The sequence below is a fragment of the Emydura macquarii genome, unplaced genomic scaffold (assembly GCF_026122565.2).
Source record: "Emydura macquarii macquarii isolate MOO-44397 ecotype Brisbane River unplaced genomic scaffold, CSIRO-AGI_Emac_v2 contig_1263, whole genome shotgun sequence".
NCBI lineage: Eukaryota > Metazoa > Chordata > Testudines > Chelidae > Emydura > Emydura macquarii.
Genome location: NW_027131400.1, coordinates 5,003,551 through 5,019,148, shown reverse-complemented (window position 1 = coordinate 5,019,148; position 15,598 = coordinate 5,003,551). Strand labels below are relative to the sequence as shown.

At 39.7% G+C, this 15,598-nt stretch overlaps 1 protein-coding gene across 1 annotated transcript in view; it reads left to right on the top strand.

Annotated features, from left to right (window-relative positions):
• Positions 1-15,598, top strand: part of LOC137154651 (contactin-associated protein-like 2) — a 277,671-nt gene that overhangs the window by 252,160 nt on the left and 9,913 nt on the right. The window contains exons 4-5 of the mRNA XM_067550410.1: positions 8,191-8,394; positions 10,759-10,943. Of these exons, the coding sequence (XP_067406511.1) occupies positions 8,191-8,394; positions 10,759-10,943 (389 nt within the window). The remainder of the gene's footprint in view (positions 1-8,190; positions 8,395-10,758; positions 10,944-15,598) is intronic.

Genomic DNA, 15,598 nt, shown 5'->3' with positions numbered 1-15,598 from the left:
TTAAAAATTTATGAAAATGGGCATTCTGATTTAATATTACCATAGTAGTCTCTTAGAGCAATCAGACTTCATTGAACCCAGGTGATATCCACACCTTCTGTAGCCTGATGGTTTAAGAAGATCTCTGTGATGTCAGGGTCAGTAGTTCAGTGACTGAGCACAGAAAAAATCATATATTTACATTGTAATTATAGGAATTATATGGTACTACTGTTTAAATACCCTGCCACATCATGGTAATTATCATGACATTAAACAGTCAACTGTCACCACATAAGGAACACAAATCATTACCACAGTTCTGCATACTCGAGCTCTTAAAACAGAATTACTGTGTAATCTTCAGGAACCTCAATTATCATCCAGGACCAGCATAGCACTGATAAAGAGAACACAACTAAACAGAAGATTACTTTTTTTTATTGAATGATTTTGCAAGACATATGATAATACAGAGCCAAGTTCGCCAGACACTTACACACAACTTAACTTTACTAACGTGAGTAATCAATGCGAGCCAACAGGAGTCTATAGTACAGGCTCCCAGCAGGGTAGGATGTGTGAGCAGTCTATAGCCCAGCCCCTCTAGCCGGGTGAAGCAGGCAAACAGTCTATAGCCCAGGGCTGGGGTTTGAGCAATCTAAGGCTCATGTAGGAGGACGCTGCCACCTCAGGGAGAGTAACTGCAGGGTAGGGGGACATGGGCCTGCCCAATTCCACAACATCCCAGCTCAGCACTCTAACAGTGGGTCAGCAGGGAATCCCACCATAACACGCTAACTGGGTCACTGACCCCAACACAAATGAACTGCAGTCGGCTGCTCCTGGCTACTTCCTACCCTCTCCCCAGGGAGTACATGGGTCCACAGGGTGTCCTCAGTTACCCTAGGGTATGTGGCCTGTGGCAGTCCCAATGGTTCCTCTGCAGGCACAGGCTTCCCAGCAGGCAGGCCATCTCTGGGTGTGTCAGCAAAGGTAGCGGCCTCGGTTCCTGGAGCATTCTTGGTTACCTTGGGGTAGGTGGCCAGCGGCAGTCCCAGTGATTCCCCTGTAGGCACGGACTCCCCAGTGGGCAGGGTGCCTCTGAGCACATCAGGAAAGGCAGCAGCCTGGAGCGAGCCAGGCTCATCCTTCTCCCTTGCTGTCTCCGCCTCAACTGAGCTGGAGGCCCTGTGCTTTTATTGTTCCTGTCCTGACCACTCACTTCCAGTTGTGGTTGGTCTAGCTCTACTCACTTGGGTGGGGGGTTAGCTGGCTGGATCCGACACCTCTGAGTCGAAGGGAGGTGATACTGTCTCACTACATTAACGTACATTATTCATGATATAAGATATTTTTCTAGTAAGAAAATTGTTTCCTGATTAATGTTTCATAATTATTTTAGACAAGGCCTTGGGGAGGAGTTGGGTGGATGGGGCAGCTGAAACAATTAAACTCTAAACACAGTGATTGCTGTCTGATTTCTATAGATTCTGTAGAATCTCGTGTCAAATTTAGGCCAGATCTACATTAGATAGGTCGATCCACACCCCCTGAGTGACATAGTTAAAATGACCTAACCCCCAGTGTAGATTGATGGAAGAATTCTTCTGTGGACCTAGTTATTAGTTCTTGGTGAGTTACAGTGAGAGGAAAAACCCCTCCTGTCACTCCCTTAGGTTTAATCCAAAACCCATTGAAGTCAATGGAAGGATTCTCATTGCCTTCAATCAATACTGGATCAGACTCTCAATGCTCAAATGTAACTGCTGCAGACATTAATGGGAGATGCATACAAGCCTCAAGAATAAAATAATACAGCTAAAGTAGAATACTATAACAGCAGGAAACAGATCTAACAAAAATACCTACAGGAGAATTCATGGCATTGTTTAAAGAACATTCTTTATAGTATACTAGAAATGAATATCTTTCAACTTGTAATGGCCGTGATTTTTTGTTTTCTTTTTGCCATTCAGTGTATGTGACATTTATTCAAGACTGTTGCACATGGTTAATCTTTTCTGTGGATGAGAATACATTTAATACAGGTTAAGTGGTGAAGATATACCAAACCATTTTCAGCAGAGCAAAAAGAAGCATGTTGGATGTGAAAATCTAAATTGTTTCTCTCTTGGATTTTCAGAACTGAATTAAAGAGGCTTCCACATGGATTTTCTACAAATTGATTTCATGATGGTTTTTCAAAATTGCTCATTTCATGTGGAATTATTAAGAACATTATAGATATAACTCTACTTAGAAACAAGCACTTGGCTCTACTGGCAATTTTATGTTTTAAAAACAAGCAGGAATCATTACAGGGGTTTTGTAGCTTATTTTATATGATGACCTGTTTCTATTTACTTGTTTGTTAATTGAAGGTTTTCAAGAGTACCATAATGTACAACATTTTACAAACAAACTGCAAGGTATTCCTATTCCTCCTGTATCTTCTTTGAAATCCAGTGGATACCTTACACTGCAACTGACTAATCTAGATTTTACATTTATTTATGAACTACTCCATACTCTAGAATTTATAATGAATAAGAACGAGACCAGGATGATAGTTTTGTCTAAACTTAGAAATCAATGAATATATATTACGAGGAATTTGTATTGCAAGGCATGTTTTATTAAGGAAGAAGGATATTTGTAATAAATGTTAGTCTGGTGGCTATATTGCAGTCAGATGTAGGTATCATCTTCAAAAACTCATAGTTTACTGAGGACTGTTGCACTAGCCAGAGTGACCACAGTTGGTGATGTTGCCGCAAGCATCATAGTATCATAAAAGTGTAGGACCTCTTGACTTGAGAGGTCTTCTAGTACGGTCCCCTGCACTCAGGGCAGGACTAAGTATTATCTACATCATCTTTGACAGGTTTGTCTAACCTGCTCTTAAAAATCTCCAATTACAGAGATTCCACAACCTCCCTAGGCAATTTATTTCAGTACTTAACTAACCTGACAGTTAGGAAGTTTTTTCCAAATGTCCAATCTAAACCACCCTTGCTGCAATTTAAGCTCATTGTTTCTTGTCCTATTCTCAGAGGTTAAAGAGAACAATTTTTCTCCCGCCTCCTTGTAACAACCTTTCATGTATTTGAAAATTGTTATCATGTCCCTCCTCAATCTTCTCTTCTCCAACTAAACAAATCCAATTTTTTCAGTCTTTCCTCATAGGTCATGCTTTCTAGATTTTCAGTCATTTTTATTGTTCATCTCTGGACTTTATCCAAATTGTCTACATCTTTCCTGAATTGTGGTGCCCAGAACTGGACACAAAGCTCCAGCTGAGGTCTAATCAGCATGGAGTACAGCGGAAGAATTACTTTTTGTGTCTTGCTTATAACACTCCTGCTAATACATTCCAGAATGATATTTGCTTTTTTTGCAACAGTGTTACACTGTTGACTCATATTTAGCCTGTGATCCACTATGACTCCTATATCTCTTTCTTTAGTACTCCTTCCTAGGCTCTTATTTCCCATTTTGTATGTGTGCAATTGATTGTTCCTTCCTAGAGTGGAGTACTTTGTGTTTGTCTTTATTTAATTTCATCCTATTTACTTCAGACTATTTCTCCAATTTATCCAGATCACTTTGAATTTTAATCCTATCCTCCAAAGCATTTGCAACCTCTCCCAGCTTGGTACCATGCACAAACTTTATAAAAGTACTCTTTATGTCGTTATGTAAATCATTGATGAAGATATTGAACAGAACCAGACCAAAACTGATCCATGTGGGAACCTACTCAATATGCCCTTCCAGCTTGACCGTGAACCACTGATAACTACTCTCTGGGAATGGTTTTCCAACCAGTTGTGCATTGATGGAGAGTTTGAGAGCCTGGTGTCCTGGGGTGTTTTTGTCACTCCTTGTGATATGGCCAAAATCATGCAACACCGCTTTTAAATATGAATGATTGAAAGAAGGCCAGACCTCTGTGAGATCATGACATTTTGCACAAATTCAAACCACTTTATGCTCAGGATTTGGCACTCACAGAGTATATGGAATGCCTCTAGCTGCTTCATACTTGCCTGTAAAAGGCTGCAGGTTTCTAACCTGTATAGTGATACAGGTTATACACAGGTTTGATAGATCCTGAACTTTGTCTCAGCACGAAGACTCCTTTTATGTCCATAAGGAAAACATGGACTTCATGCAAGAGGCAGCGAGACCTATTCTTCAAAGAATGTCCAGTTTGCTGTGACCATTTGAACTCTGCTTGCAGCAAGTAGATGAATTCATCACTGCTCTCACAGTACTCTGCCTTTCCTGCCATCAGAGCTTTCTGTGGCCCAACTCTGAGGGTTCTGGACATTGGACTATGTAGACGTTCAACCCCACAGTGTAGGTGGGCTTCATCTTGAAGACCTGGGTGGTGGGGTTGAAATTCTCTGACTTCTCCACAAGCAAGATAGCATTGTTGGCATAGTCTTGGTCAGAGAACATATGACCAGCCTTGATTCTGATGTATCCTAATATCAGTCAGTAACTTGACAGAATAGTGCTGGGGTGAGAACATGTCCCTGCCACAAACCTGAACTTGTGTAGAAATGTGGTAAAAAGCCACAAATTAATGCACACTCTCATTCTTGTACCAGTGTGAAGATCATGCACCAGATTTAGAAGAATATCTGAAACACCAGCTCCTTTCAGCTCCAGCCAAAATATTGACCTATAAACTGAATCAAAAGCCATTTTGATGTTGATATATCCGCTGTTAAGTGGACTGTTAAATTCTCAGTGTAATTCAATCAGAAGCTGAAGGGTAACAACAGCATTCATCGTTGACCACTCAGCTGTGAAACCTGATTGCTATTGGTGGTGATTTAAGCATTATTTATTTATTAAAAGCTTTCAAAGTTTGACTGAGATGACAGGCAGAGAGAGGGCCAAACTTGATCACTTCATTAAAAGTCTTCAGAATTGAACCCAGGACCAAATTTAATGACTATTGACCTATTTCAATACTGGACTGAATTGTAACACCAAATAAAATGGCCACTGAACTTTTGGGAAATTCAACTTCTGGATCTGATCATCCTTATTGGGACCTTCTTCTAGGCACAATCAAAAAACAGGTTAGGAATCTCAAACCTTCCTCCTACAAATCATAACATCTCCCCCATATTGTCTGCAACTTTGTGCATTTTGTTTTCATGAGAAACCCACAATTGGAGTAAAGGACATTGTGGGTCAGGATATAGGAATGTTGGCAGAGATGTACAGTAAAACTTACATAGCAACTGCACATGCTATAACTGGCCTGACTAAGGTTGTTACTCTCAGACAGAAGATAGAATTAAAGCTAGAATATATAATCCTTTTATAGCAACACTAGTGGAATGCTGATAATGTAGTCTTTAAAAAAGAAAAGGAACCTAGAAAATTTGAAATTAACCAACCCTGTCTTCCTAGTAGACTTCCCTCTATGGGCTTGGGGGCACAGCAGGAGGGGATCAGGATGGATTGTGGGAAGGTCCATACATCTTTTGAAGCTGCCCTACTTTTCTTATGAAACATTCCAAAATCTGTTGGAAAGGGCCCTCACATTTGTCAGTAGGTAGTGCACAGCTATTTGCTGATGACCTGCTGCCTGTTACCAGTGTAATGTATAGGACCTGGTGGAAAAAGGAAATACAATATCGGTGCATCTTGACCCTTAATGACACATTATTTGATGGGAAGGGGAGCTGACTGAGGCATGAGGAGGTTTCTGTGCAGAATCTATACATCCCAGCTCCTATTTCTCATCTATGGGGAGAGGAACAGATGTAAAGATTCTGCTCAAATTCATGGAGCACACTGCAGTCTCTGGCCAGGCTGTGTAGAATGGATGGATGTGTAGAAAGGTGGTTTGGGGGCTGTTTCAAGCTGCAGGGTAACTATGGTTAGTTTCCAGCTCCTATAAGTCCCAGTCAAGCATCCACTGACATCAATTACAGTTTTTCCATTGACATCAGTTGGCACTGAATTGGGCCGATAGCAAAGGTGCGTGAGGTAGATCACATTACATTTTGATCTTAAATAGTCTCTGAAATAAACTCACCAGCTGCTGGTCTGCAACTAACAATCACTTCATTGTGCTGGATTTCTTTACAGCACCCAGATTTAAAATGTCTGCATAATTAAGGTAGAGTGACAAAAACTGTTTAGGTTTCTATATTGTATTCAGAGCTGGAATTTTGTTTAAACAGTATTAATGTGAAAGCACTGCACTATCCCTTCTTTCTACCCTGAGCAGTTATAATAATAATTTCTGCCCATTAATAAGAAAGTTGGAAATATATAATACCAGATCCTTTGCTGATGTAAATTGCAGTACCTCCAAAGTATACAACTATTTATGCCAGCTGGGAGTCTGACCATAATTCAATTTGTATTATGTCGTACTAACTTACTAAAGATTCCCTAAAAGCAAATGGATAGTACAACACAAAATAGGTATCACAAACTTCACCATCATATGAAGAATCATAGAAGATTATGATTGGAAGGGAGCACAGGAGGTCGTCTAGTCCAACCCCCTGGTCAAAGCAGGATCAACCCCAACTAAATCATCCCAGCCAGGGCTTTATCAAGCTGGGCCTTAAAGACTCTAAGAATGGAGATTCCACCACCTCCCTAGGCAACCCATTCCAGTGCTTTACCACCCTCCTAGTGGAAATGATTTTCCTAATATCCAACCTAAACCTCCCCTACTGCAACTTGAGACCATTGCTCCTTGTCTGTCATCTGTCATCACTGAAAACAGCCTATCTCCATCCTCCCTGGAACGCCCCGTCAGGTAGTTGAAGGCCGCTATCAAATCTCTCCTCACTCTTCTCTTCTGCAGACTAAACAAGCCTAGTTCCCTCAGCATCTCCTCATAAGTCTTGTGCTCCACCCCTTAATCATTTTTGTGGCCCTCTTCTGGACTCTCTCCAATTTGTCCACATCCTTTTTGTAGTGGGGAGCCCAAACTGAACACAGTACTCCAAATGAGGCCTCACCAATGCTGAATAGAGGGGAATAATCAGTTCCTCGATCTTCTGGTAATGCTCCTACTAATGCAGCCCAATATGCCATTAGCCTTCTTGGCAATAAGAGCACTGTTGACTTATATCCAGTTTCTTGTCCACTGTAACCCTCAGATCCTTTTCTGCAGGACTGCTGCCTAGCCAGTTGGTCTCCAGTCTGTAGCAGTGCACGGGATTCTTCCATCCTAAGTGCAGGACTCTGCACTTGTCCTTGTTGAACCTCATCAGATTTCTTTAGGACCAATCCTTTAATTTGTGTATCCTATACATGTATCCTATGCATAGAATCAGTGTAGTAAATGAATTGGAAATTCTACAGAAGTGTTACTTTAATTATTTTGGGGGAAACACTCTGTGATGGAAGAACTATATGTGTATCTTAATCTTTGGCCACCTTTGGTCTATATGTACAGTGCTGCAGCTGTACTGATACATCGCTGCATCGTCGCAGCACAAGTGGTGAAGACACTCTATGCTGACAGGAGAGCAGAATAAAAAAACCTACCTCTATGAGAGGCAGAATCTGTGTTGCTGGGAGAAACTATTACTGACCTAGCACTGTGCACACGAATGCTTATGTCGGTGTAACTTATGTTGCTCAGGGGGGTGGAATATTCACACTCCTTAGCGACATAAATTTTGCTGACATAAGCTGTAGCGTAGCTATAGCCTGAGTATGCTGGATACTTAATGGTGTATCAATATATATTTAATCAACATGACTGCAAGATTTAATCCTAACTGGTGATTAACGTGTTTGTTAATAGAAACCGAATGGTTTGTTAATTCTGTTACTAAGCAAGAAGATGCACATTACTTGTTGTAGCACTGACTGTGTTCTGCTTTCAACTTTGGGTAGGCAGATATTTGTGAGCACCACCAGGCTCAAGAGAAACCAATGGGAGTTTGAATAAAGACTGTAGGCTGTGTATCTTTGAATCTAATGTGTGATATCCCTACAAAAAAATAAACATTAAATATATGCCCTACCAGGCTGTTGCATTATATATTCTTCTGTTAATTTATTTTCTCTAGTATATAATTTTATAATACATATCACATTCATGCATTTAATCTTCTTAGATGTAGTCCACATAATGGCATGTTTGCTTTTCCAATGGTCACAGTAATATATAATCACTAAGAAACAATGTTATTTACTTCTTCCCTTTAGGGGCTGACGTTATCAATTTTGATGGCCATGTTGTGTTACCGTACAGATTCCGGAATAAGAAAATGAAAACATTGAAAGATGTCATCACTCTGAAATTTAAAACCTCTGAAAGTGAAGGTGTAATCTTCCATGGAGAAGGGCAGCAAGGAGATTATATCACCTTGGAACTGAAAAAAGCCAAGCTGGTCCTTAATTTAAATTTAGGTATGCTTTTATGCTTTGATGCTTATTCTTTAAAACTCATTTTTGGTACAAAATTTAATATCCAATACCATTAGCGTTTTTTTCTTTTTCTTCTTTTTTTGCTTGCCTTTTTAAGCAGCATCATATAATCAGAATCTGGTGAAAATGCTGAACACTTTCCTATATATTTTTAAATGAGTGAAAATTGTCTTACTATGGATAAAAAATGTCAATAATATGAAAATAAAACCACAAATAGAAACATGACAAAAAATAAACAAATACCCCTAGAAATGTACTGTTCCCAAAAATGACTAGAGCATCTTATATTTGGTTTAGGGTACACGGTATACTGGTTACCTTTATTCAGATTCATTTACTGTAGAAGTGGCTGTGGGAGAGAGGGAGGAGATCAGCAGTGCTAGGTGAAAAGCCAGGTGAGTTTAGGAAAACCTTGGGAAGCTGCAGAGAAAACAATGAGGGCCTGAGAAACCATGGGCTAATGCCAAGCTGAGGTCCAAGAAGACTGCCTTGGAGAAAGCATAGCCAGAGGGGAGACAGAGTGAGGGCTCTGGACTACAAATGCTTAGGGTGAAATCCTGGACCTACTGAAGTCAATAGTAGAACAGGATTTCACGTTGAATGTCTGAAAGATCACCAGGAAAGCTTACCAGTCTCAGTAATCTGATGTCAATTTTGCTAGAGCCTATACCCTAAGCAATGCTAGAAGACTACTGGACCACTTTGGGGAACTAGTTTTCACGAGTCCATCCTTTTTTTGCTAGCTTTGAGCTTGGGAAATTAGGAGGTTGGTTTTGTGGTATATTCAGTAAATAACCCATCATATAACTAATTCTGTGTCAGGGTTTAAGGAGACCCTGGATGGTGAGATTAAGTGTAGGCTGTGTTAGTAAAATCTGAGTTCTAGCAATCCAGAGCCAGATATAGGATCTGTCTGTGGCCAGTTGCCTTATTGAGGAGCCATCAGTGTATTTATTGCTGCTGAGTCCTGTTCTTTACTTCTGCAAGACAGATTACAGGCTTATGAGCAGGTTGGTTTATAGGCTGAGTTATATAAAATAGTTTTGCTCGTATGAGAAGGAACATGTGTATGTGATTTCTTAAAACAAATGCCCTTTAAGAAGAGGTTTCATATAACTTTTCCTGATTCTCTTGCAGTCTTGTGAACAGTAAATTATTTTATTCATGTATTATTTACAATGAATAGTAATTATTTCCACTAGCATTTTCTATTCTGCTCCTTTTTCTAAAGATCAACAATGTAGGCAGGTGTTATTGAGGATAGCACATCTTCCTGTAGCACTAACCTATTTTAAACAAATTTCACTGAAATTATAACCCATTCATTTATCAGTTTCATTATATTTCTCAGCTCAGCCAACTTGAATAACCTATAATAGCTTCTGTATATGTGCTTGGCTGGTGTGGTTTGATTATATACTCTCAGGAGGTAGGAGAGGGAAGGATCTACTAAGACTCTAAGTCTGAGTTCCAGTGTTGTTTAACGCTAAGAAAATTTCAGCTCCATAAATACATTTAGATTATGCTACATTCAGTACATGGAAGATTGTGGCACAACTAATTTCTGACTTCTTGTATTAGTCCATTATTGCTGAGTAATACCAGGTCTACACCACCATCTTTTGCCAATATACCTATGTCAGTCAGGGGTGTGAAGAGGTGTGATCCCTGACTGACATAGCTGTGCTACCAAAAGTGCCTAGTTTAGATGCAGTTATACCAGCATAGTCATATACTGTACTTTTGCTAGTATAGCTTCTTTGCCTTTTGTGGCTAGAATAAGATATACTGACAAAAAGCACAGTTTTTCCGATATAAACTGCAGCCACATTAGAAGTGCATTGCTGATATAGTATGTAGGTATAGGTATACCAGCACACAGTTCCAAGAGTAGACCTGGCCTAAAGCTTTTTGTTATCAGACTCCAAGGGCCAAGTCCTCATCTGCTATAAGTCAGTGTAGTTCCATTGAAACTGGGGATTGTATTCTAGTGAAGGTGACAGCTTTTCACTTTCGACTATAGGGCTCAAAGACAGAAAAGTTCTGATTGAAAACAATTTTACAACTAACTAGAAGAAGATATTACTATAGTTCTCCATTGAACATCAACTTATCAGTAATTACTTATATACCTCACTGATTAGATATTTGGTATATGACCTAGCTAAAATATATCTAGTCAAAAGCGCCCAAATGGACAGATCTTGACTTCACAGCAGCAATGGTAGTGTTATATGCAGCATGTTTCATGTGAAATATAATACAGCAGGATGAATATGTTTCCTAAATGACACTGAGTGTGAGTTAATCAACTGCTCCTTTTCTCATCCTCTCCATCTCAAGGTAGCAACCAGTATGGCTCAATTTATGGTCACACATCTGTGATGACAGGCAGCCTCTTGGATGACCACCATTGGCACTCCATTGTGATAGAACGTCATGGGAGGAACATCAATCTAACACTAGACAGGCACATGCAACATTTCAGAACCAATGGGGAATTTGATTACCTGGACCTGGACTATGAGGTAAACAGTGACACCTGTTGCTAGTTCTCATTCATTACAGTTCTTTATAATAAAGCCAAATGGGGAAGAACAACAAAAAAAGGCAATACAACTTTGATATCTATTCACAAATGCAAGATGTATGGACAATAAACAGAAAGAACTGGAAGTATTACTGCATAAACCAGATTATGCCTTAATATGCATCACAGAGTGTTGGTAGGATAAATCTTATAACTGGAATATTGATAGAGAGAGATGTAGCTTGGTCAGGAAGCACAGGCAGGGGAAAAGGGACGAGGGGCTGTATTACACATCAGGAATATCTACACTGGTTCTGAAGTCCAGAAGGAGGTGAGAGGCCAACCAGTTGAAAGTCTCTAGGTAAAGATAAAAGGGAAAAATAGGGCTGATGTCATGATAGGGGGTCTACTATAGACCACCAAATCAGGAAGAGGAGATGGATGAAGGATTTTTGGAATAAATAACAGAAATATCGAAAAAAATAAGACCTGGTAGTAATGGGGGATTTTAACTACTCAGACATCCATTGGAGAAGTAATACGGCAAATCACAAAAAGTCCAGTAAGTCCTTGGAAAGTATTGGGGACAACTTTTTGTTTCAGAATGTGGAAGAAGTAAGCAGGAGAACAGCAATTTTAGACTTGATTCTGACCAATAGGGAAGAATGAGTTGCAAATCTGAAGGTGGAAAGCAATTTTGTTGAAAGTGATCATGAAATGATAGATTGCATGATTCTAAGGAAAGGAAGGAGTGAGAGCAGCAGAATAAGGATGATGGACTTCAAAGAGGCAGACTTCATCAAACTCAGAGACCTGGTAGGTAAGTTTGCCTGGGAAGAAAATCTAAGAGATAAAAGAGTTGAGGAGAACTGGCAGTTTCTCAAGGAGACAGGGTCGTGCCCGGGGGGGGGGGGGGCGGCGGCGGCAAGCAGAGGCATGGGACTCCAATAATTGTGGAAGGCACAGACCTCCTCCAGCCCCAGGGCTGCAGGGATGGGAGGAACAACGAGCTCCTCTCAGGGTTGCGGCGGTGGGGGGGGGGGGGAACACACACAGAATGTGCCCCTCCTAATGGGGTTAAATTTAAATTCCTGTGCATGCCCCTGTAAGGAGACAATATTCTGGTGCAAAGGAAAGATAGAAAGAATGGTAAAAGGCCAATATGTCTACATCATATCTCATCTATCACATATCTATCACATCTTTAATGACCTGTAAATAAAAAAAAATCTATAAAAAGTGGAAATTGCTAAGAAAGAGTATAAAAGAATAACAAAAGCATTTCAGAAGGCTAAGGCATAAAATTAGTTGCACCTAGCAAAGGAGATAAAAGGCAATAGGAAGAGATGCTTTAAATACATTGGAAGCATGAGAAAGATGAAGGAAACTATACATCCTCAATTTAGTTGGGAAGGAGAATTAATAACTGATGATATCAAGAAGGCTGAGGGGATTAAAGCCTATTTTGTTTCAGTCTTCACCAAAAAAGGTTAATGGTGACCAGATACACAACACAATAAACATGAACAACTAGGGAGAAAGAAGCAAGCCATAATCGGGAAGGACCAGGTTAAAGAATATTTAGATAAGTTACATATATTTAAGTTGGTGGGGCCTGATAAAATTCCTAGAGTACATAAGGAATTAGCTGAAGCAATCTTGGAACCATTAGCAGTTATCTTTGAAAATTCCTGGAGAGTAAGTGAGATCCCAGAGTACTGGACATAGTACCCATCTTTAAAAGGGGTACAAAGAAGACCCAGGGAATTACAGACCAGTCAGCCTACAGATACCTGGAAAAATACTGGAACAAATCTTTAAACAATTAGTTTATAAGCACCTAGAGGACAGTAGGGTTATAAGGAATAGTCAGCATGGATTTGTCCAGAACAAATCATGCCAAACCCACCTAATTTTCTTCTTCGACGGGGTTACTGGCCTAGTGGATAGAGGAGAAGCAGTAGACGTGATATATCTTGATTTTTAGTAAGGCTTATGACACAGTCCCACATGACAGTCTCATAAGCATACTAGGGAAATGCAGTCTAGATAAAATTATTGTAAGGTGGATGCACGAGTGGTTGAAAGACCATACTCAGAGAGTGGTTATCAATGGTTCTCTGTCAATCTGGTACTATTCACTTCTTTCATTAATGACATAAAACTGTATGCTTGTAAAATTTGAGGATGACACCAAACTGGGAAGGGTTGCAAGCACTTTGGAGGATAGTATTAGATTTCAAAACAACCTTGACAAATTGAAGAATTGGTCTGAATTCAATAAGATTAAGTTTTAAAAAGACAAGTGCAAAGTACTTTATTTAGGAAGGAAAAAATAAAATGTACAGCTGTAAAATGGGGAATAAGTGGCTAGGTCATAGCACAGTTGAAAAAGTTCCGAGAATTATAGTGGACCACAAATTGAATATGAGTCAACAATGTGAGGCAGTTGTGAGAAGGCTAATATCATTCTGTGATGTATTAACAGATGTGTCGTGTGTAAGACACTGGAGGTAGTTATCCTGCTCTACTTGGCACTGAGGTCTCAGCTGGAGTACTGCGTCCATTTTTAGGAAAGATGTGGAAAAATTGGATCAAGTCCAGAGGAGAGGAACAAAAAGTGATAAAAGGTTTAGAAAACTTGACCTATGAGGAAAGGTTTAAAAAAACTGGGCACGTTTAGTCTTGAGAGAAGAAGACTGAGGGGACCTGATGATAGCCTTCAAATATTTTAAGGGCTATTTTAAACAGGACTGTGATAAATTGTTCTCCATGCCCACTGAAGGTAGAACAAAAAGATATGTGCTTAATCTGCAGCAAGGGAGACGTAGGTTAGGTATTAGAAAGAACTTTCTAACTGTAAGTATAGCTAGACTCTGGAATAGGCTTCCAAGGGAGGCTATGGAATCCTGATCATTGGAAGTTTAGAAGAACCATTTGGACAAACACCTCAGGGATGGTTCAGGTTTACTTGAGAGAAGTGGGCTAGACTTGATAACCTCTCAAGGTCCCTTCCAGACCTATGTTTCTATGATTCTATGAACTTCAGCTTCTCTTATGGCATTTATTTTAATCAGTGCTTTTTAGTTTTTAGATTCCTTCCAATTTTCTTCAAAGCTCTATAATTCTATTAGTTATGAAACTCACTTCCCCTCAGTTATCTGCTAGATGCCAAGTCTGCCAGACTTCAGTGCCTGCTGTAAGACTCATCTCTTTTCACAGGCTTTTATTTATTTATTGGGTCTTATAATGTTTACATTACTTCACAACTAATGTGTGTGGGCTTTTTTTCTGATGTCTTTCAGTACTTAATAGACTGTGCTGGCTGCTTTAATTTACTTAATGATAAAATGTAAAATGCAATAAATAAAACTAAAATAACTGTCAGTGCCCCACAGTCTGTTATCACATTCCAAGAGACCAGCTTACTCCTGAACTAGTAGGCTTGTTTTCAATAGAAATAGGGGATTGGTTTAACCCACTGACTTCATGTTGTGGCAAAGGAGCGCAATCAGAACCATATTGCTAATATAGGCCCTGATCCTGCATCTCGTAGATCAGTGGAAGCTTGCTCACCAGTCAGAATGTACTCTCTACAAGGGACAATGGGAAGGGAAGAGCTAGACAGAAGATCTAGGAAGATGTGTGTTTCACTTCTGAATTAAACAGTAAATTTAATAATAACAATCAGAAGTGAATGAAGAATTTTTAGCAGATATGGTCTTAAATTGTTACCTGATGTTTCTTTTTGATTTGTTCACTGTCCTAAACTGGTAGCTGAATAAGTGCAAACATGTTGAAGCGCATAGGTTGCTTGTGAACTCTCTCCTCTGAGTGTATGTTTGTTTATTCACTGTTTGTTGTTAGTTATTTGTGATATTTGATTGGTCAGGTGAGGCACACGAAATTGTTTCTGTCCTTGCAACTCTTCTAAAAAGTAGCACAAATACTTCTGTTATGAACCCTTGCATGAACTTATATTTGAATAAGTAGTTCTGAGATTCTTTTTTTATTAATGTTCTTTTGAGTGAAAAACGTTCATATGAATGTTTGTGGGAAATGTTTAAAAAGGGTTGCAAATACCATTGAACTAAATTAGTGGTTTCATTCAAACAAATGTTCATGAATGCCCTTTTTTCAGTACTCATCCAGCTGATAAAAGATAATTTGCACTTATAATTAGGGTTTAAAAAGTATTAAACACTTGAATAACACCTCACAACAACCTTGAGAGGTAGATGTATTAAAACTATCTTTCAAGCAGGTAAATTGAAGCACAGTTAGGTTAAGTGACTTGCATAAGTCTACACAAAAAGCAAGAGGCACAGATGGGAACAACCTAGATTTTCTAACTCCCACTACCTTGATGTACAAGCTAAAATACACCCCATCCTAAAGGTAGGAATAGAATCTCTTGTTTACACTGCAGTTAAACACTCACAGCTGGCCTATGTCAGCTGACTCTGGCTCACGGGACTCCAGTTGTGTTGATGTTAATCTCCAGTGTAGATGTTCAGGCTCAGGGTGGAGTTGGGCCTCTGGGGCCCTGTGTGGAGGAAGGGTCCCAGTGCCTTGGCTCCACCCAAAGCTGAATGTCTGCATCACAGTTAAACAGCCCCATAGCTTGAGCCCTCTGACATGGGTCAGCTGCGG